The sequence below is a fragment of the Benincasa hispida genome, chromosome 6 (genome assembly GCF_009727055.1).
Source record: "Benincasa hispida cultivar B227 chromosome 6, ASM972705v1, whole genome shotgun sequence".
Classification (NCBI taxonomy): domain Eukaryota; kingdom Viridiplantae; phylum Streptophyta; class Magnoliopsida; order Cucurbitales; family Cucurbitaceae; genus Benincasa; species Benincasa hispida.
The window spans coordinates 2406685-2427324 of record NC_052354.1 but is presented as its reverse complement, the minus strand read 5'-3'; the positions used below and the strand labels follow the sequence as shown (position 1 = coordinate 2427324).

Genomic DNA, 20640 nt, shown 5'->3' with positions numbered 1-20640 from the left:
CATACCAAAAACTGGCGGGAGAATTTTATATTTATATATATATACATCCTTTTAGTCCCTCAATATATTTTTTTATTTACATATAAACTAATTATAATTTTGGTGACTGCAGTTGAAAATTTGTTTAATTGTAGTTTTCGAATATTTAATTTTAATCTCTATTTTTAATAAAATTTAAATTTAGTGGCTGATGAAAAAAAAATATATATATACGACAAAATGGTACTTTAATCATTATTATGCTAGAATAATTTTAAAAATACATTTTTAGTTTCCAAATTTTTATGAATGTATTTTAGAAGGTTACTAAGTAATTTTTTTATTATTTTAAATCAATAATAATAAATAAATAAAGGAGGAAGAGAATGAGGTAGAGGAAGAATAGAAAAATTAATTACTATTTTTAATTTAAAATGTCATGTCAAGATTTTAAATATTAATAAAAAAAATTGAGAAACATTTTAAACATATCCCTCCAAACTCGAAAAATTAAAAATATATATTTTAAATCTTGTGGTAGAAAATTCAATGACAGAAGGTATTTTTTTTTTATAAATGTTAATTAACTCTAAACTAATTTTAACATTTTCAAACAAACCATCCAATTTTCAAACAAACCATCAATTAGAGATAAGTATCTAATAACTTCAATTTTTTTAAAGATGTTGTATTAAAACATGGAGTGAAGATATTGAATCTCGAACCTCAAGATTGATAGTGCAAACACAATAACATGTGAGCTACGCTCATATTAGTCTCCTAAATTTTTTTCTCATGCTACACAAAATAGTACATCTTTCACTAAATTTAGAATGGATGATGGATGATTTGTTTAGAAAAATTAAATAAATGCATTTTTTATTCTCAAACTTCGTATGGATTCAAACACTAAATGTATATGTTTAAACTAGTCAAACTAAGTTCATTTTGAAAGTTTTATTTGGATTAAATTAGTAATAATCACAGGCAAAAGCATACATACATAAACATGACGTAATAACATTGCAAGCTTTATTCAACATTTCAACTTGCTTGCCGGAATGATCCTTGTGAAAACTCTAAAATTCAAAGGAAATCTTGCACAAAGTCAAAAAGTGAGCCTTCAAAAAATACAATAAACATACAGAGTTGGGGTTCTTAAAATCAAGTGGATTTTTCTAAGATGAGGTTAGATACTCAAAACAGCTCCAAAGAATTGCTATGAAGACAATGATGTTGCAAAATTCATCGCCCTTTCTCGAGTTTTTCGATCTCTTCTTGGTGCTTTCTCTCTGCCTCTTGAAGTTCTCTCTCTGCATCCTCCTTTTCCTCAATTTGGTCGAGATCATCAAATTCCTTGGTAGCAGCCATAGCTTTCACAACAGGGTCCCTTAGTTCAGATATCAGTCCACCACCTATTTTGTATTCTTCTTCGTTTCCAATCAGAAATAACCGCTGGTCGGGTCCCGATGCCATGGGAATGTCAACTGCCAGTAGCTTCATATCATACTAAAAAGAAAGATAAGACCATATATTCAGATGAGGGAAATTATTCTACTTAAGCACATTGTACAATATGCAATAGAATTTCTTCAGCAACTTCATAACTGATCTTTTGGTGTGTGGGTTGGTGGTTAGCCATGGGAGGATGTAAATAACTACAAATCATGAAATATCCAATTCCGAGTTCAATTCCAAATAACCATCATGCCTTAGCCTAATGGTAAATAAATGACATTGAGTTTGATAAAATGCTAAGGGGGATGAGTTCAATCCACTGGTGACCACCTACTCATGATTTAATATCCTAAGAGTTTCCTTGACACCCAAATATTATAGGGTCAGGTGGGTTGTCCCAATTCCAGATAATAGACTGAAACATCTAAAATTAGTTCTTCTTTTATGCTACTACTGTGGCTCACGTTTTAAAAGAAATTGACCATATTTCTCCCCGAGTATAGACTTGGTAAATTTGTTTTGTTTCTACAGGATTCCTTGAAAATTAATAATTGTCCATTGTATGACTAAAGAAACAAAAATCCATGATTGATAGCATTTTTCCAAGTCCTTGACAGATTCAACTACAATTCTTGGATGTGAATGTGCAAAACACAAAACTTGGGATCACAGGATTCACCACTTCCCAATCAATTGCAGGATGATCATTTGTTAAATACAAGTAGCCTCCACAAAGAAAAAAGATTCTGCAAGTTCATCACACGGGCAGAGTGAAAAAGGGAGGGGCAAAAACTCCACCTCTAGTTGATCACCGTCGATGTTCCTATAAGGCAGTTGCGTGCACTATTTGAAACCTCTACCTTAATATAACTTAGTAAATTCAAGCCAGATCATCTCTGATGGTTTATCCTTAACTTGTTAATGAGTGTAAATCATGGGTCCACAATCTTGCACAAATGGTACTCTTCAAGAGGACCCTCAACCATCCTCCAGGAATGGTCGAGTCTCAACCACAATGGGTTGGCCTAATGATCAATAAAAGTCAATATAATTAGCATTTAGCATTTGAAATGACATCAAGAGAATGGGTTCAAGCCATAACAGCCACATACCTAGGGTCAAATATGCTGTAAGTTACTTTGTCGACTAAATGTAGTAGGAGCAGGCAGTTCTTGAGAATGGTTGAGATGCACACAAGTTTGCACAAACATTCACAGATATCCAAAAAAAATTATGAGTCTCTTTCTCACTAATTAGTTTATCAACTCCTCTCAATATTGTTGTCTTCTCTTCAACTTATTTATTTAGTCAGCCTTCCAGATTCTTTTCATCCATGACACCAATGATGATTCTCTAAAAGTGATAGGAGCTCATTATGTATATTTGTGTAGATTAGGATAATACAAGGTCAATCGCGTGTTGAGACGACTCTCTTTCCCACAATTCTATCCCTATATTTGGATAATTCTCCAACAACATCCTTCATAACTTTTAGCTCAGGGCCAACAAACTCCTTAAACCATATTTCAACACTCAAACCAACATATGTCAGCAGCTAATCTATGTCAACTAACTCACGTATCTACTTCACCTGCCTATCAAAGATCTATTGGGAAATCCAATTACAACAAACGGGTATGTTCATGTAACGTGCATTCGTATAACCTCTTTGATGCATTATGAATTAACAGGCATTCGTTATACGTTAACTAACTAACTTAAAGAACTAGGTAGTGGAAAAATAAAGAGGGAAGGAAGCCAAAATAGACATTTCTCCACATAAAAAAAATCATAAAAACATAGTGATCATCCAGAAATTAAAAAGAAAATCCATATATAGCTTCATGTCAAGAAATAATACCAAAATGATTCTTCTAGATTAAAAAAATATAACTTCGTGATATTTAAACATAAAGAAAGTGGCAAGCAAAAAAGCAAACCTGGCCCTTCTTCTTTTTTACTTCAACACTGACTAGACCCTTCCTTTCAGAACCTCTAATCGGAAAAATAAGAAAGCACCGCTTGCTCCGACGATTTGGTGTGAGATTCTTCAGAGTAAACCCGCCTCCTGACATAACATAAGCTCTCAAGTCTGATCCTGTAAGAGGGGCACCCATAACCTCAAGAATTCCTGCTGACGTATTGAGCTTTCTCATGGCCATTCTATAAACTCTATCAGGATTGACAGTGAATCTCGAGCGCATATAGAGGCCCTTGAAATGAAAAAAAGGGCAGATACCATTCAACATTGGTAATCCACAAAGTAGGCTATAAATTTTTTTATTGCACCAAAGTAGGCCAATTCTTCATAAAGAAAAAAATAACATTCAATTTTCACAAACTGGAGTGAGGAGAAAAGGTCAAGACAAATAGGAAAGCTAGGTCTCAACAGAAGCACAAATGGACTCTGGATTTATATAGAAACAAAAATAATCTGTGCTTGTTGTGTGTAAGCAGAAGGTCACCTTCAAATTCCTTGACTAGAAGCTTAAAACGAAATAACAGAAATCAAAAGTAAATTAATGAGCTTCTTAATGAAATCATTAAGTTCTGAGCCTATCAATGGACTGGCTAAGGCCAGTAGTACTTTTAATTGGAAATGAGAAGGTCATATCATCCAAACAGCTAAAAGCCAAACAAAACATCGTAAAGGACAAAGGGACAAGAAGTCCCTTCTCCAACAGAGGGGGCCAAAAAAAAGTCCTCCATTCTAAACTTTTTTTAGAAAACGATACGAAACTTTTCATTAAGGTAATGAAAAGAGACTAGTCCTCCAATCTAAACTGATCGTATAACGGTATAAGTAGAATAGTTTGTAGAAAACTTGAGTTCAGCACTCCATTTAGAGATGTCGAACTGTACAAGGTCACAAGTAGTACATTTTCTTTCCTTCTTTCTTTTCCATAACTATCAGAGAATAGTTCAAAATCCAAGAGAACCTTCCAAAGTGCGGAAATCAGAAATAGAAGGCCTTAAAATTTCCCTTCCAAACATCAACACAAACAAAAAGGTTTCCACATGGTTTTCTCTTTAATAAGCAGGAATAATTTCTATACCAGTCCCATAATTTGTCATCTCAATCATATCTCTTCGGGGTACACGAGGAACATATCACCGCATTTCCACTGATGACAAGTAAACAGCAAAAGCTCAACACAACCATCATCAAGGCAAACAAAAGGATCAACAAATCCATTTTCTTAGATAATGAAGTTAACACAGGGCAGAGAGATAATAAAGAAAACTCACAGCAAAAGCAACGATAGCTGAAGATAAAGCGAGAAATCCATACTTGGCCATGCCTTCAGAGAGCCCAACAAAGGTGTTGGCAATACCAAACATAATCCTCCAGAGCAATGCACAAACTAAAGCTGCTCCAAACCCCAGTAAAACTAGATAGTTTCTCTTGAAGAAAGCCTCAATCTGCAATCCAATAGCTTCCCGATACCGCGAAAATGCAGAACTAACAGCCGTAGCGGGCTTATCAAGGACTTTCTTAGCGAAATTACCATTGATTTTACCCCCAAAACCGGGAATCTTAACAGAGAAGAATCTAAACCTAGAAGCAGAACGATAGACATTGAATTGAGTAGCTAGAGAAGAATTTCCGGCAGTTAATTTGGGAGAATAGAGGATTTGGGACAAACCCAGATTTGAAAAGATGGGTTTTGAAGGGAATTTCGATTGGAAAGAGGAAAATGTAGAGAAGGAATTTGCGATGATTGGATCTCGAAGAGGATTGGCATTGGAAGAGCTGATCGGATGATGACTGAAATGGAGTCTGAGCCTGAGGGCGAGAAGACCCTCAGCAACTCTTTGAGAGGGTTTTGAGATTCGGGAAAGCATGGAAATTTTTGAGAGAGATTCACACAACAAGAATTGCTGGAGAGTTCGTAGTGAACAAGTTCTGTGTTCGGTCCAAGAAGAACGGGACACACAGAAGAGGAGACGACCGCAGCGATTACAAGAAAAGGAAATTCCCTCGCAGAATCATCCAGCCGGACCGGGTTTGGACAGAACCGACCGTAGCTACTTGGTTCGGTTGGATCGGATCAATTTCATACAGTGAGCCGTTTTTCTCTTTCCATAAATATACAAAATAGAGAATATTAAAATTGAATTGTTTGACACTAACTTGCAAAGTTGGTGAACTAAACACCCTAACAAGATTTGTTTTAGAAAATGACATTAACGTATACATTTTTATTTTTGTCTACATTAAACAAGAATATGTGCATCAATAATAATGGTTAAAAGTAACTATAAATGTGACGTCCTAAATTTTTTAGACAATTTAAATTTAATGATCTTGAATTATTTTGGGATTATTTTGGAATTTTGAAGTTAAATTGAATTATTGGGCAAGGATATTCCAATTTCCAAATTTGCTTCGATGAAGCATTTGGAAATTTAAACTTAATTTAAGGAGAGTTTGGATTTAATTTAATATTTAATTCAATTTGAAAATTTTAATTAAATTTGGGAGATTTAGAAATTATTTATAATTTGGAGAGAAAATTAATTTAAATCGATTTTATAGATAATTGATTTAAATGTGTTTGCAAAAGGATTGGGTTTTAAAATTCAAAAAATTTTGGAGTTTTATTTAGACATTAAGAGGAAAAAGGAATATGTATATAATTAATTGAAATCCAATTAGGATTGAATTTGGGGTTTTTGTACGGATGGCCTCATTTGGGAGACCCAAATGAAAAATGGCCTTATATAGCTGTCTCTTATACACATCTAGATGTGTATAAGAGACAGATATATATATGTTCTATTAGAGTTAAGTTAAAAAGAAAATAAAGGAAAATAAATAAAATAAATAATCTCTCTCCTTCTTCCCGTGACGAAAAAAAAACACTTTAGCATTTCTCCTCTCTCGCAGATGTGTTCAAGCCTTAGCCGTGTTAGAGAAAGAGAAGAACAAGTCAGTAGCATACATGGACAAATAGTCAGCACACTCAATCCATGCCATCATCCTTCTAGAAGAAAAAGTTGTTAGAGGGAATATTTATCTCAGCCAATCAAAAGTGTACAAATATATTTGTTATTCTTTATTATTAAAATTGTGTAAGGCTATTTAATGCCTCTGTATACCAACACTAAATACAAGGGAAGAAATACAAAGAAATATTCACAAAGAAAACGTCTCATCTTCTTCCTCTCTTTGCCGCTTCGTCTTTCTGCCTTTTCATCTTCTTTGTCGGTTTTAATTCTCTAACTTGGTATCAGAGCGTATTGATGGCCAACGCCTCTTCAAACGCTTTATCTTCCTCAACCACTGCCATTTTCACCAACCCACCCTTGAATCAATTGTTAAACCAAATCAACTCCGTGAAACTCGACCGAAACAACTACCTATTATGGAAAACCCTCGCATTACCCATCCTAAGAAGCTACAAACTAGAAGGCCATCTCACAAGTGAAAAATCCTGTCCTCCGAAGTTCGTCTCAGCAATGACTGAAGATTTCGGTCTCCTTTAAGGTGGGGACGTTGCCGAAAGCACCGATGAAGCCTCGTCTAGCTTCGCTCGCTCCAGAACAGTAAATCCTCTGTTCGAACAATGGGTCATAACAGATCTCCTACTACTCGGATGACTCTATAACTCGATGACCCCTGAAGTAGCCTTGCAGCTGTTAGGCTTCAACAGCACTAAGGATCTGTAGAAAGCTACCCAAGACCTCTTCGGTGTGCAATCAAGAGCAGAAGAAGATTTTCTTCGCCATGTTTTTCAGACTACCAAGAAAAGTAACTCTAAAATGGAGGACTATTTACGCATTATGAAAACTAATGCTGATAACTTAGGACCGGCTGGAAGTCCTGTACCTAGATGATGTTTGATATCTCAGGTTCTTCTCGGTCTGGAGGAAGTGTACAATCTGGTCATCGCTGTTATACAAGGAAAACAGGATATCTCTTGGCTGGATATGCAGTCCGAGCTCCTCATCTATGAGAAACAGTTGGAACACCAAAATGCTCAAAGAAACCTTGGTAACATTGTCCCTGTTGTAAACATGGCTCAAAGTCGAAACTTCAATGAATCCAGACAGATGAACATCTACCATCAGACCAACTCTCGACCCTTCTTTAATCAACAACGTGGAGGAGGCAATGGCAACTCCAACACTGGTCGAGGACGTGGCAACAAACCTACATGCCAAGTTTGTGGTAAATATGGACATTCAGCCCTTGTGTGCTTTAATCGTTTTAACAAAGAATTTGTTGGGAATTTTAGATAGAACAGGGGAGGACAGAGCTCAAATCCTGGTAACAATACCCACCCAACCCCACCGCATTCATAGCTGCCCAAAACTCCAATCCTTTTGCTGGTCCAGAAACAGTTGTTGATCTGAATTGGTATGTGGACAATAGAGCTACAAACCATGTCACGACTGATTTTTCAAACTTGAACAATCCAGGGGAATACTCAGGTAATGAGAAAGTTATAGTAGAAAATGGAAATAAACTACAAATATCTTGTGTTGGTAATACCTTATTATCTGATGGAAAGAACACTGCCATACTTGAGAATGTATTGTGTGTTCCTGAAATTACAAAGAACTTGGTTAGTGTATCTAAGTTAGCCCAAGATAATAACATCTACTTTGAATTTCATAATGTGCTTAAAGACAAGCGTACAGGTCAAACGCTACTGAAAGGAAACCTTAAGGATGGGTTGTATCACCTGGACCAAGTAGTTATGGAAAGGAAAGAGGGGTGGAAGAATCAGAACATTGAGGACAGAAGGCCTTTGAACATAAATAAGAACATTTCTACATTAGTTTTGTCTGGAAAAATAGCAAGATTTAATGTAGCTATATCTAAAGCCATATGGCATAGACGTCTAGGTCATCCTTCAATGAAAATTTTGAATTCTATCATTAGTGAATGTAATCTGAAAGTTCAAAGTAATGAAGAGAATTTGTTTTGTGAATTATGTCCTTTGGGTAAAGCTCACTGTCTACCTTTTTCTAAGTCTGGTAGCCATGCTACTAAACCTTTTGAACTGATTCACTCTTACCTATGGAGACTTGCCTCTATTGTTTCATTAGATGGTTTTAGATATTACATACTGTTTGTTGATGATTACAGTAGATACACTTGGATTTATCCCTTGAGACAAAAAAGTGCTACCTTGGAAGCATTTCAACACTTTCTTATTTATGTTAAGAATCAATTCAACAAAACAATTAAAGCTCTACAATCTGATAATGAAGGTGAGTATGCTAAAATTCATCAGCTATGCAACTCAAATGGAATCCTAGTCCGGCTATCATGCCCTTACACTTCTGCTCAAAATGGTTGAGTAGAAAGAAAACACAGACATGTTGTAGAAATCGGCCTCACACTGCTAGCACAGGCCAGCCTACCCTTGAGTTTTTGGTGGGATGCCTTCCTCACTGCCACCATGTTTATTAATGGACTCCCAACAGAGGTACTGCGAGGTAAATCCCCTATCTCTATTCTATTTAACAAGAGCTTAAATTTTGCAAAGCTAAAGGTCTTTGGTTGTGCTTGTTTTCCATACCTCTGGCCCTTTCAGCACAACAAATTCAACTTTCACTAAAACAAATATGTGTAGTAGGCCCCAGTCAACAACACAAAGGATTCAAATGTTTATCCAAAGATGACCGGATCATCATCTCTTAGCATGTCACCTTCAATGAGGATGAGTTTCCCGTCACCCATCTATCCCAGTCTAATACCAAAAACCAGCTCAATCCCTCACCCACACACACCCTGCCCATCCTTCCAACTAATAATCTCTGCCCACAAGTAGATGATCGTTTACCCATTGCTCATCGCCCATAAAATCCAATTGATCGTTTACCTATCACCAATCATCTACCCGATCGTTTACCAATTACCACACGATCGTTTACCCCACATCTACATGATCGTTTACCTATTGCTCATCACCCACAAAAATCCAACTGATCGCTTACCTATCACCAATCGCCTACCCGATCGTGTATCCAACCAATTATCACACGATCGCTCACCAAATGCTCATCGCTTACCAAATTCATCACCTGATCGCTTACCTACTACCCATCTCTCACCTTCTCTAAATCGCCTACCCGATCGTATACCAAATTCATTTCCACACGATCGTTTACCAAATACCCATCGCCTACACGATCGTTTACCAAATCCTTCACTACACAATCACTCAACCAATCGCTTACCCCTACCAGATCGTCTACCCGATTGCTTACACGATCCATCTCTAAACGATCGTCCACCTCTTGACGATTGCTTACCTACCATACATCGCCTACCGTCACGTAATCGTCTACACGATGGTTTACCAATAACATCTCTACGTGATCGTCTACCAATATCAATCCAACCCGATCGTTCACCTCTCTCATCCCTAAACGATCATTTACCCACACCCGATTACCTACACGATCGTTTATCTACATCCACGATCGTCTTTCTGTCCCTTCCTCACCTGATCGTCTACCAAATCCTTTTCTAAACAATTGTTCGCCTATACCTAATCGTCTACCTGATCGTCTACCAACATCATCACCACTTGATCGTGCACCCTCTGCCTCCTCCACTCGACACCTTCAACCTGACCTTACCAATCCTTCATCAGCCAAACCTATTCCCTTACCTACTCATCCTATGATAAACCGAAGGAAAGCTGATATCTTCAAACCAAAAATCCTCACTACCTCATCCTCTGTTGACTGGTTGGCCATCGAACCTACTCGAACTCAAGATGCCTTAGCTTCCCCTCCATGGAAGTAGGCCATGGATGCCGAGTATGTTGCCTTAATGAAAAACCAAACCTAGTGGCTTATACCTCCTACATCAGACATGAATATAGTAAGGCACAAATGGGTGTTCAGAATCAAGCGCAATTCTGATGGTTTAGTTCAAAGCTACAAAGCACGACTTGTAGCTAAAGGATTTCACCAGAACTCAGGCATAGATTTCTTTGAAACATTCAGTTTGGTTGTCAAGCCTTCAACAATTCAGGTGATTCTTAGCATTACTGCCTCTCATGGTTGGAGTCTACGGCAACTAGATTTTGACAATGCATTTCTGAATGGAACTCTAGAAGAAAATGTGTATATGAAAAAGCCCTCCAGGTATGTAAATCCATCCCACCCACATCACGTCTGCAAGCTTGAAAAAGCTCTTAACGGCCTAAAACATGCACCTCGGGCCTGGAATGCTGCTCTCACAAGGGAGCTTCTTCAATGGGGATTCACAAACTCATGGTCTGACTCTTCTCTATTCATCTACAATAAGCAATCATCGGTAATTTTCCTTCTGGTTTATGTTGATGATGTTATTGTAACTGGTAATGATCCCTCAACAATCAATCAACTCATTCGGTCGCTGGACAACACTTTTGCTCTCAAAGACCTGGGGCAACTCACTTATTTTATTGGCCTTCAAGTTCACTATCTTGATTCTGGCCTCATTATAAATCAAGCAAAATATGTTGATGATCTTCTACATCGTTTACAACTCACAAACTTGAAGACCACCCCATCCCCCAGTGTTCTTGGAAAGCACCTGTCTATTACCGATGGCATTCCTCTTGAGGATCCATTTATTTACAGAAGCACCATTGGAGCTTAGCAGTACCTCACCACAACCCGATCGGATATCTCCTATATAGTTAATCACCTAAGTTAGTTTCTTCAAAAACCAACGGATGTTCACTGGTAAGCTATAAAACGCATCCTTCAATACATCAGTGCAACCAAACATTCTGGTCTATTGTTTCAACCAAGCTCTAACCTATCAGTCTCTGTCTACTTGAATGCAGATTGGGCTTCCAACATTGATGATCGAAAATTCATTGCAGCTAAAGAATATAGCCAACCTAAAGGTATATCGTTAATGATGGTAAGCTATTCAAAAGAGGCTTATCGGGAATTCTGTTGAAAGATCTCGAAGAGCAGGATGACAGAGCTCAACAAAGGAATGCAAGAGATAAGAAAAGAAGAAAACCACTGTAGCCCGATAGCCCGATATAGTACTGAATTTGAATATCGGGCCTTAGCACACACTGCATCTGAAGTCATATGGCTCAATCAACTGATGTCGGAACTTGGGATGTGACAACTTAAGCGCTGCTGCCATAGCCACTAATCCAGTGTTTCATGCCAAAACAAAACATATTGAGATCGATGCTCACTTTGTACGAGATCATGTCCTTCGTGGAGCCTTGGAAGTGCGATATGTTCCTTCTGAAAGTCAGCTTGCTGATTGCCTCACAAAACCTCTCACATATTCTCACTTCCAGTCTCTTTGTTCCAAACTCAGTGTACTTGACGTACCCTCTCGTTTGAAGGGGGATGTTTGAGAAAGAGAAGAACATATCAGCAGCATACATAGACAAACAGTCAGCACACTCAATTCATGTCATCATCCTTCTAGAAGAAAAAATTGTTAGAGGGAATATTTATCCCAACCAATCAAAAGTGTACAAATATATTTGTTATTCTTTATTATTAAAATTGTATAAAGCTATTTAATGCCTCTATATACCAACACTAAATACAAGGAAAGAAATACAAAGAAATATTCACAAAGAAAACGTCTCATCTTCTTCCTCTCTCTGTCACTTCGTCTTTTTGCCTTTTCATCTTCTTCGCCGGTTTTAATTCTCTAACTAGCGCAGCCCTTATCCAGCCACCGTCGGTCGGCCTCCTTCGCCACTTGTATCCGCCGTCCATTGGGTTTCGCCGTCGCGCCTCTCTTTTGCTCATGCATCGACGTCGTTTGCCGAGGAGCCGCTCGTGCACGCCACCTGTTCCCGCCACTCCGTCACTGCCTAGATTTGTTCCAGTCATCGCCGACACTCCTTTCTAACACCTCCGTTCTACCAATCGTTTGCCGCTGCCTCTGTGGACGTTAGTGAGCGCTGCCCAGCTGTCGTTGATCGCTTCCATCGCTGACCTGTCATCTAAAGTAAGTCTTCTACTATTTTGAAAGGATATTTTTGCTAATCTTAAATACCTAATAACGTTTGGTTCCAAGTTGTTAACACCCACTGGATTTTGGATTTTAAGCTCGAGATTTGAAGTTTTACTTTGCTGTCCAGTGGAGTTAGAATGGTGATTTTGACAATTCAACAGTGGAGTTGGTTTGGTTTTGAAGTTTGGAGTGGTTTCGAGTTAAACCACGTGTTGGGTAAGTGATTAGGAATTAGTTTTTGGAAGTTTGTGACTAAGGTCGCCTATGTTCTTATGCTCAGGTGATTCGAGATTTTTCTGATTCAAGAAGGAGGTTCAATTTGCTAATTGTTTGAGGTAAGTGATGCTACTACTAGAATGTCTTAGTGCCAGGAAAAATTAGATATAAGTTGATGTATATGTTTTCATGTCATCTGTTTTAAAACTATGAATGTATGCCATGTGATTTAATATGAAATTATGGAAGATTTATTATGTACATGTTTTGAGTCTAGTGCATGAAAGTGATGAATTAGGGTCGATTCATTAATATGAGATTATGCATGCTTGTCAAAACTTTTTAGCATGATATTATTTATTAGATTTTACATAGGACTCATGTATATGTAGATGTTACATGAAATTATGAATTTGGATGTGATCTCTTTTTCTTATCACAGTATTGACTACATGAAAGTGGTGCATGTCTAAGGGCTCTAGTGCATGAAAGAGATGTGTTAGAGTCGGTATGTATGAAAGTGATACATACCTAAAAGGGACTAAAGTGTACGAAAGAGGTGCATGCTCGACGGGTTATGCGTATACGAAAGAGGTATATTCACAACCATGTGTACGAAAGAGGTGCACATCCCGACATAAATAAAGAGGTCTGTGGTGTACGAAAAAGGTGCATGCTCGATGGGTTATGTGTATACAAAAGAGGTATACATAACCATGTGTTCGAAAGAGGTGCACATCCCTACATTGTTAGAGAATACCTGGGATGTATGAAAGTGATACATTCCTAGAGGATACAATGTATATGAAAGAGATATACATCGAATCTGGTGAATGTGAAAGTGACACACGTTTAAGGAAAAGGTAAGAGAATGAGCCAAGTAAAAGAAATATTCAGGTTCTACTAGTATAAAGTTCCAATTCATTTTGAATTTTTATTGGACATAAATGCTTAGTCTGACCCCAATAGTAGGGTTACTTATTGAGTATTTCATGTTCATTCATTCTCATATTTCCTTTTTCAAGAAGATGTAAGCACGCACTGACGAATGACAGACGAGATCCGTAATCGTGCCATTGGGACTAAACAAAATTTTTCTGCTCATGTCTTTCTATGTTTTTATGGTTTTAAACGTAGTCAATTGTTGAATTTAGAAAATTTTCAGTTTTTTCACTTTTGGTGGTTTGGACAAAATTTTCTAGTAATCTTTTATTTAATTTTAGGGTATCTTGAATTCTGATTTTGAGCTAATTTGATTTAACAAAATTTATTTATTTTAGTCTTTTCTTTTGTCTTTTCATGAAAAATTTCATTCCCAAATATATGTATTCGCATAGTAACGGCCTAGCATAAGTTCTAGGGAGTCGAGTCATTACAATAAAACCAGTGACATGATAGAGGTTCAAATCTACACTTTGAATTGTTAGTTAAGAAAACATATTTTTTTTCTTAGCAGTATTCAAAAATTGCCATTAGTAAAATTAATATGGTTAATATTGATTCACATCGTGAGCAACTAATTTGATATGAAAATTTTGAATCCCTAGTGCTGCCAAAAACTTTTATGGGAATAGTTTTTCAGATAATGGTAGTCGAGTAAGGTCTTGAATTTTTTTTTTTTTTTTTTAAGAATAGATGATATTATTATACAACAAGAAGGATCCCACAGCCCGGGATCAAGGCATCAAAGCAACATGCACAAGCAAAGACATGGCAATAAAATGCAAACAAAGCCAACAAGAAAAAAACCTGAGCAAACTAAACATAAACGTAAAAAAAATCCTCAAAACACCGGAGAGAAAGCCAGAGAAGAAGAACCAAAACCCCACAACAAGGGACAACAACAAAATAGAGAGCAACAGCAAGTTCAAAAAGAATAAAAGCAACTGTAAACACGTTAGAGAAGGCCAAGAAGATCAACCCGCCAAGAAGCAGCTCGAGCACGAACCGTAGAGACCATAAGGTGAAACAAAGCAAACACCGACCTCGGACAACCTCCATGCAGCCCACGATTAAATTCCTACCAGATGTAGTAGATGGAAGCACACCAGAATACATGGAACAACTTGCTACGCTCCCTCTTACTCGACCCCACTCGGCACAACCAACTCAACTCGATATCCTAACCCGCCATCTGATGCAACGAACCCAACTGATGCAAGACACTAGACCACACCTCTCTCCCAAACCCGCATTCGAAAAATAAATGATCCCGAGACTCTATACCTTCCCCACACAAAAAACACCCCCCTCCCTTTCTGACAACATACCTCAGCTTCTCAACCAATCCCGCGTACCCAACCTGTCCCTCACAGTTAACCACGCACAGAAGGAGTGGTACGGAATACCACCCTCCGCCCACAAAATACTAGCCCAAGAAACCCTAGGACGATGAGGATGCAAACTCTCACATGCACTATTGATAGAAAATCGTCCACTAGCACCCGAATCCCAAACCCAATAATCCTTCCCCCTCACCCTAGGCCCCACTACATGAATAAGACCCCAGATCTCAAGCAACTCCCAAGTCACTGTAAGCCACCTCCAACCTCCCTCATTATCAAAAAACTCCGACAACCGCGCCTCCAAACTATTCCCTGCATCATAAACCATCGTAGATTTATATGAATCCAAAATTGCACCCCCAAAAACCAAGGATCCCACCAAACAAAACAAGACCGACCATTGCCGACCATCAAACGAACCAGATGCTTGAATCTATCACTATAATGCAAGATAGCCCTCAAGCACCAAGAACTTTCAACTCACTACGAACAGCTCACAAAGACCGCCCATGCAAAACATATGCCTCTACCCACGCCACCTATAATGAACCCGATCGAATTCAGAGAAGCCAGAGCAGTTTCATAATAGTAGCCTGATTCCATAAAGCCACATGTTTCACACTCAACCCCCCCTCCCAACAGCAAGCACACCTCAACCCACACCACCTGCACACCACCTCGACTCATCGCACTTCCCTTCCATAAATAACTACATAACAGACGATCAACCTCATGAGTTACACATGCACGCAACACGAAGATGCTACACCAAAACACCTGAAAGGACTGTAAAACAAACTAATAAACTGCAACTTTCCAACAAAAAAGAGGGTTTGCACCGCCCAACTTTTAATACGAGTTGTAATCCTATGAATTAAAGGCGCACAATCCACAACCCTCAACCGACCAGTCAATAGCGATAAACCTAGATACCTAACAGGCAGCAAACAAAGAGAGAATCTCATAAACACAGCTAGTTCCTCCGCCTCACCAAGATCCACACCCGCAACAAACATGCTCTCTTCCCAACATTTGCAACTAACCCAGACAGCCCTACAAAATCCACTAGGACCTGTCTCACAAACTCCAAAGAATCTCTCTCAGCTGCACAGAAAATCATCAAATCGTCTACAAAAACCAAATAAGTCATGCCGACATGCTCACACCGATCATGGAACCTAAACCACACAGGAGGTTTATTCAACAACCTGGACAAGACCTCCATCACCATCATAAAAAAAAATGAGACAACGGATCTCCCTGCCTCAACCCCTTCCTGGTAGAAAAAACCTCTCAAGGGAACCATTAATCATCACAGAGAACGTAGGTGACGTAACACAAGCCCTCACCCAACTGACAAACTGAAGAGGCGTACCTATAGCCAACAACACACCAAACAGAAATTCCCAATTCATCGAATCGTACACCTTTTGAAGATCTACCTTCAACACACAACGCGGATTCCATTGTCCCTCCTTGTAGCCCCCCACAAGCTCTCGACACAATAAAATGTTATCGAAAATTGACCTACCAAGAACAAACGAATATTGGTTATCACTGATGAAAGAAGGCAACCACAACATTAATCTCTTAGCCAAGATCCTCGAGATACACTTATACATAACATTGCTACAAGAAATAAGGTGAAACTCCTCCATACGTTCAGCTCCCCGCCTCTTTTCCATAATGTAATAATAGTAGAATTAACTCCACCAGGCAAGTAACAGGACTAAAAAAAGTTCAACAAAAAATCACAGAAATTATCCCCAACCACACTCCAATCAGCTCTGTAAAAATCCACCGAAAACCCATCAGGCCTAAAAGTCTTCCCAAACTTCATCGAGAATAAAGCTTTATGAATCTCATCCTGACTCACTGGACTTACCAAGCACCTCCACCTCTTCCTCGGGACCCACCTGAAACTACAACAATATCCTCAATCCAGGCAGTAAAATCCCTATACCCCACAGGCTGAGACCCCAAACTACCTCGAAAGAACTCAATCGCCACCCCTGCCACTCTATCATGCACCGTCTAGCGCGTCCCCCCAACATCCACAACCGTAAATAAACCACTGCAACTATGACAAGATCGAACACAGTGATGGAAAAAAGCCGTGTTCATATCCTCTAACTCCAACCACCTCACCCTGACCTTTTGTCGGAGCGATGCCTCCTCCAATCTAGTCACTAACCAGAACACCTCAGTGGCTCGAGCAGCCTCCGCACATACCGACTCTGAGTGAAGATCCCTCTCCACCTCAGCCTGAGCAGCCTCCAAAATCTACCTAGCCATCCGCATCTTCTCAGATAACACAGAGATACACCTACTAAACGATGCACGTAAAACCCACTTCACTGCCTTCAAATTTCGCACAAAGCTAACCATGGGAGACACATCCTCTAACCTTCTTCACACTGACCTAATAGTATCAATAAAACTATAAGCCTCCGCCCAATGAGAAAAATAGCAAAACGTAGGAGGTGGCCTATTTCTCATCTCCCCCGTAGAAACCAGAAAAGGGCTATGATCAGAAATCTCATACTGATATAATTAGCTAAATGTATGAGATACATTAATTTGGAAGAAATTAGATATAAATATGATTTATATCAAGTAGAGGAGAAAACACTATAATAGATATGTGATATCAAACTATAGGATATAAATATAATATGATTATATTTATTAATTGATTGATTGATTAATTATATGATAATTAACCAATTCATCCACGTTCATACGTGGGTAATGGGCTGCGTTGGTTATGGTAACCGACGGGTTAAAAATGAAAATCGTTTTCATTTTTCAAAAGAGTGCATTCATTTTTTCGTCCGCCCAAAAAGAATTCATGGAAACGATCGCAAGAGCCTATACAAGAGAAGCTCTTCTGTCTACACGTTCGTCTACCTCACGATCTCTCTAAACAATCACATACGTTTTTCCTAAACTATTGTTCAGCCTTTCCTACACGATCGTGTAGCTCTTTTATATAATAAGTACTTCTGCTATACGATAGCACAGTTTTACTTATCGTCTACACGACGCGTTGTCCTCCGTCCTCTACCAAACTCACCAAAGCCCACTCTTTGGGTTTTCACTCCGAGGATACCTGGGTTTCTTTCGTGGTGGTTTCGTCCCCGCTGTAGTGTTTGTGTTCATACTGATCGTGTTGTTGCAGTCGACATACCCGCCGGGTGTTGGTAGAACTGTTGGAGGTTTCCGTTACTTAGGGTTCGTTCGAAGAGAGTCTTCAAATGGTATAAACCCTTTCCCTGTTATTCATTGTGTTCTGAGCATGCCGATAATTAGGTTTATATGCATAACCGTTTGTGTTGATTGTATATCTTTTGTGTTTCAGTCACTGTGAAATCGGAGCGATCTGAACACGCTCATGGAACTCTCGGTATGAGATCCTTCAATTGGTATCAGAGCCAGTTTCTGATACTCCAATTTCATCTGTTGCAACAAAATAACATATACATTCATGGTGGGTGCATTTCTACGCTATTTTAATTGTTAAATTTGCTATGGTTATGCCAGATTAATGGATGTTTTCAAGATGATTCGCTTTGGTTTATTTAAGATCCTTTTACATTTGCGATTATTTGTAAAGGCCCCTGCGTTTTCGGGCAATGATAATCGTTATCGAGTATGTATTCAAAGTTGTTTGAAGTCTTAAGTCATTCATCGAAGTTCTGGGCAAAGGTTGCAGCTCTTCGAGGAAGAAGATCATTTAGGGTTGATCACATTATGCAGAAGAAGTTCTATGCGATTGCTATCCATCGCATCATAAAGATGAAGGAGTACGCGATCGCGGTTGAACGCATTGGTTAAACGATGGAGAATGTGATCAAGAGTTAGTCGTATCGGGTTGATGATCGGGCACACTATTACTGAGTATCGTTTAATGTGCGCTCATGCTAGACAATCGTTTAGGTCAGCAAGCTTCATTGCTTAGTAACTGACTAAACGTTCGCTTAGCATCGCAAGGTAAATCGTTTACCAAGTTGCATGCATCGGTTAGAAGATGAGACATTCGTGTATTGTTTAAAGTGCGCTAGACAATCATTTAGGTTAGCAAGATTCATCGATTAGTAACTGACTAAACGATCACTTAGTAACTCAAGGTAAATCGTTTACCTATCGTCGCGCTACACGATCGCATGGACGATCAAGCTTCATAGCCTCATCGTCGTCTACGCGATCGTTATCTTATGTTCCTATCATTTAGTGCGCGCGGAACGATCGTCTACCTGCTGGAGTTTGCTACACGATGAAGACCTCCTGGCGGTTCAAGACCCGGTTCACCTGTGAACTGATATGCTCGATGAAAAATGTAATAGATAGGATTTTTCATTCCGGTTTTTTGTGTAAAGGATCATCCCGGTCCATTATTCCTTTGTTTATTACATGCGATGTATGTTTTATATGTCATATGGTATGAACATATAGTAAATCCCACCTTAAGTTATGCAATGATCATGCATCATCCCTTTATTGTAATTGTTATAATTTAGAGAAGCATGATTTTAATTATGTGAGAGCATGCTCATGCATCATATAATATAAGAGTTATAATTATGTATGCATATAAAGCTTTGACATGCATCATCTTCATATTATAATTGTTATAATATAAGGGTGGATGATAGCATGTTTGTTTGGTTATTATGCATAATATAAAAGTTATATATATAGTAATGATCGGACATTGCATGAAGCATGACACATAGGTTATTTTATAAATGTTATAAATCCCTCGTTGTGCGCAATGGTTTTAGTTATTTATTTTTAAAGGTTAAAGAGAAATTAGAACTAAAAGAAATAAAAAAAACATGCATGCTCACTTAGGTTTAATTCATGGTTTTAAATTATTTAAAACTTGGATCACATAGACCTAAGATCATGGTTCTAATATGATTAGCAACCCTAAGACTTTAATCTTTTAATCAGTTTAATAGGATTAATTAGCTAATAAAAGGTTAAACTGTAGCAAATCTATCTATAAGGGACCTTTTGTCTAAGGCGGGTTCTGTCTAGGCTGGGGTATTTAAGTTGATGAAAACGTAACACCCCTACCTGGAAAGGTGAATTAGATAGATTTAATGCATGCATGCAAATTAAGGACAGTCCATTAAAGTGTTTAAATGTGACTACTTGAACTTGTTTATATTTCATAAACAAACGTTGTTTATGAGCAGAGTTTAAAAAGACGACTTACACTTAAAAATCATAGCCGATTTGTCTAGGTTAATGAATCTCTAGAAAGAACTTTTCAACTTTTCTCTTAAATAGTCCACACCGTGAGATCTATTACCTCGGCCTTCGCGGCACCTTTGGCGTGTCCCCCCAACGGATGGTGTGTTAGGTAGGTTCAATATCAAGGTGGATGGAGAGAATGTTCCATAATAAGTGGGAGCGGGCAGTGGCGACAGCAATACTCCCTCGGTCTCCCTCGTAGGTTGAAATAAAGTTACTGCGCATCGCCTCGAGAGCACCCTGGGAGTGTCCCCCTAAAGATGGAAGTTTTGCGCGTATCTTTATTTGATCTCCTTGTTAGAAGATAAGGTAACTTAGTCTCTTTGTCCTAAATCTGTCTTTTCCCTATGGTAAGCGCATTACGGCGGGACTCTGACACCCCAAAACCAGGGGTGTACCACTTACACAAAATAGTTAAAGGTTAACGATTCTGGACCGAAAAATGGTGGCTGTTAGGTTCAGTTCCAAGAGTTGGTTCTGCCT

At 38.5% G+C, this 20640-nt stretch overlaps 1 protein-coding gene across 1 annotated transcript; it reads right to left on the bottom strand.

Annotated features, from left to right (window-relative positions):
* Positions 1-989: 989 nt before the first annotated feature.
* On the bottom strand, positions 990-5389 carry LOC120080153. The gene is made up of 3 exons (XM_039034719.1): positions 4687-5389; positions 3378-3650; positions 990-1488 (listed from the first exon to the last, which is right to left on the bottom strand). The coding sequence occupies exons 1-3, from the start codon at positions 5281-5283 to the stop codon at positions 1225-1227; spliced, it is 1134 nt and encodes a 377-aa protein (XP_038890647.1). The 5' UTR covers positions 5284-5389; the 3' UTR covers positions 990-1224.
* Between the last annotated feature and the right edge of the window lie 15251 nt (positions 5390-20640).

What these genes read in the sequence shown, in the direction of transcription:
- LOC120080153 (XM_039034719.1), bottom strand. Translation starts at nt 5,283, where the DNA reads ATGCTTTCCCGAATCTCAAAACCCTCTCAAAGAGTTGCTGAGGGTCTT. An exon ending in CAGCTATCGTTGCTTTTGCT is followed by an intron (nt 3,651 to 4,686) that starts GTGAGTTTTCTT and finishes TTTCATTTCAAG; the next exon opens with GGCCTCTATATGCGCTCGAG. An exon ending in TAAAAAAGAAGAAGGGCCAG is followed by an intron (nt 1,489 to 3,377) that starts GTTTGCTTTTTT and finishes CTTTCTTTTTAG; the next exon opens with TATGATATGAAGCTACTGGC.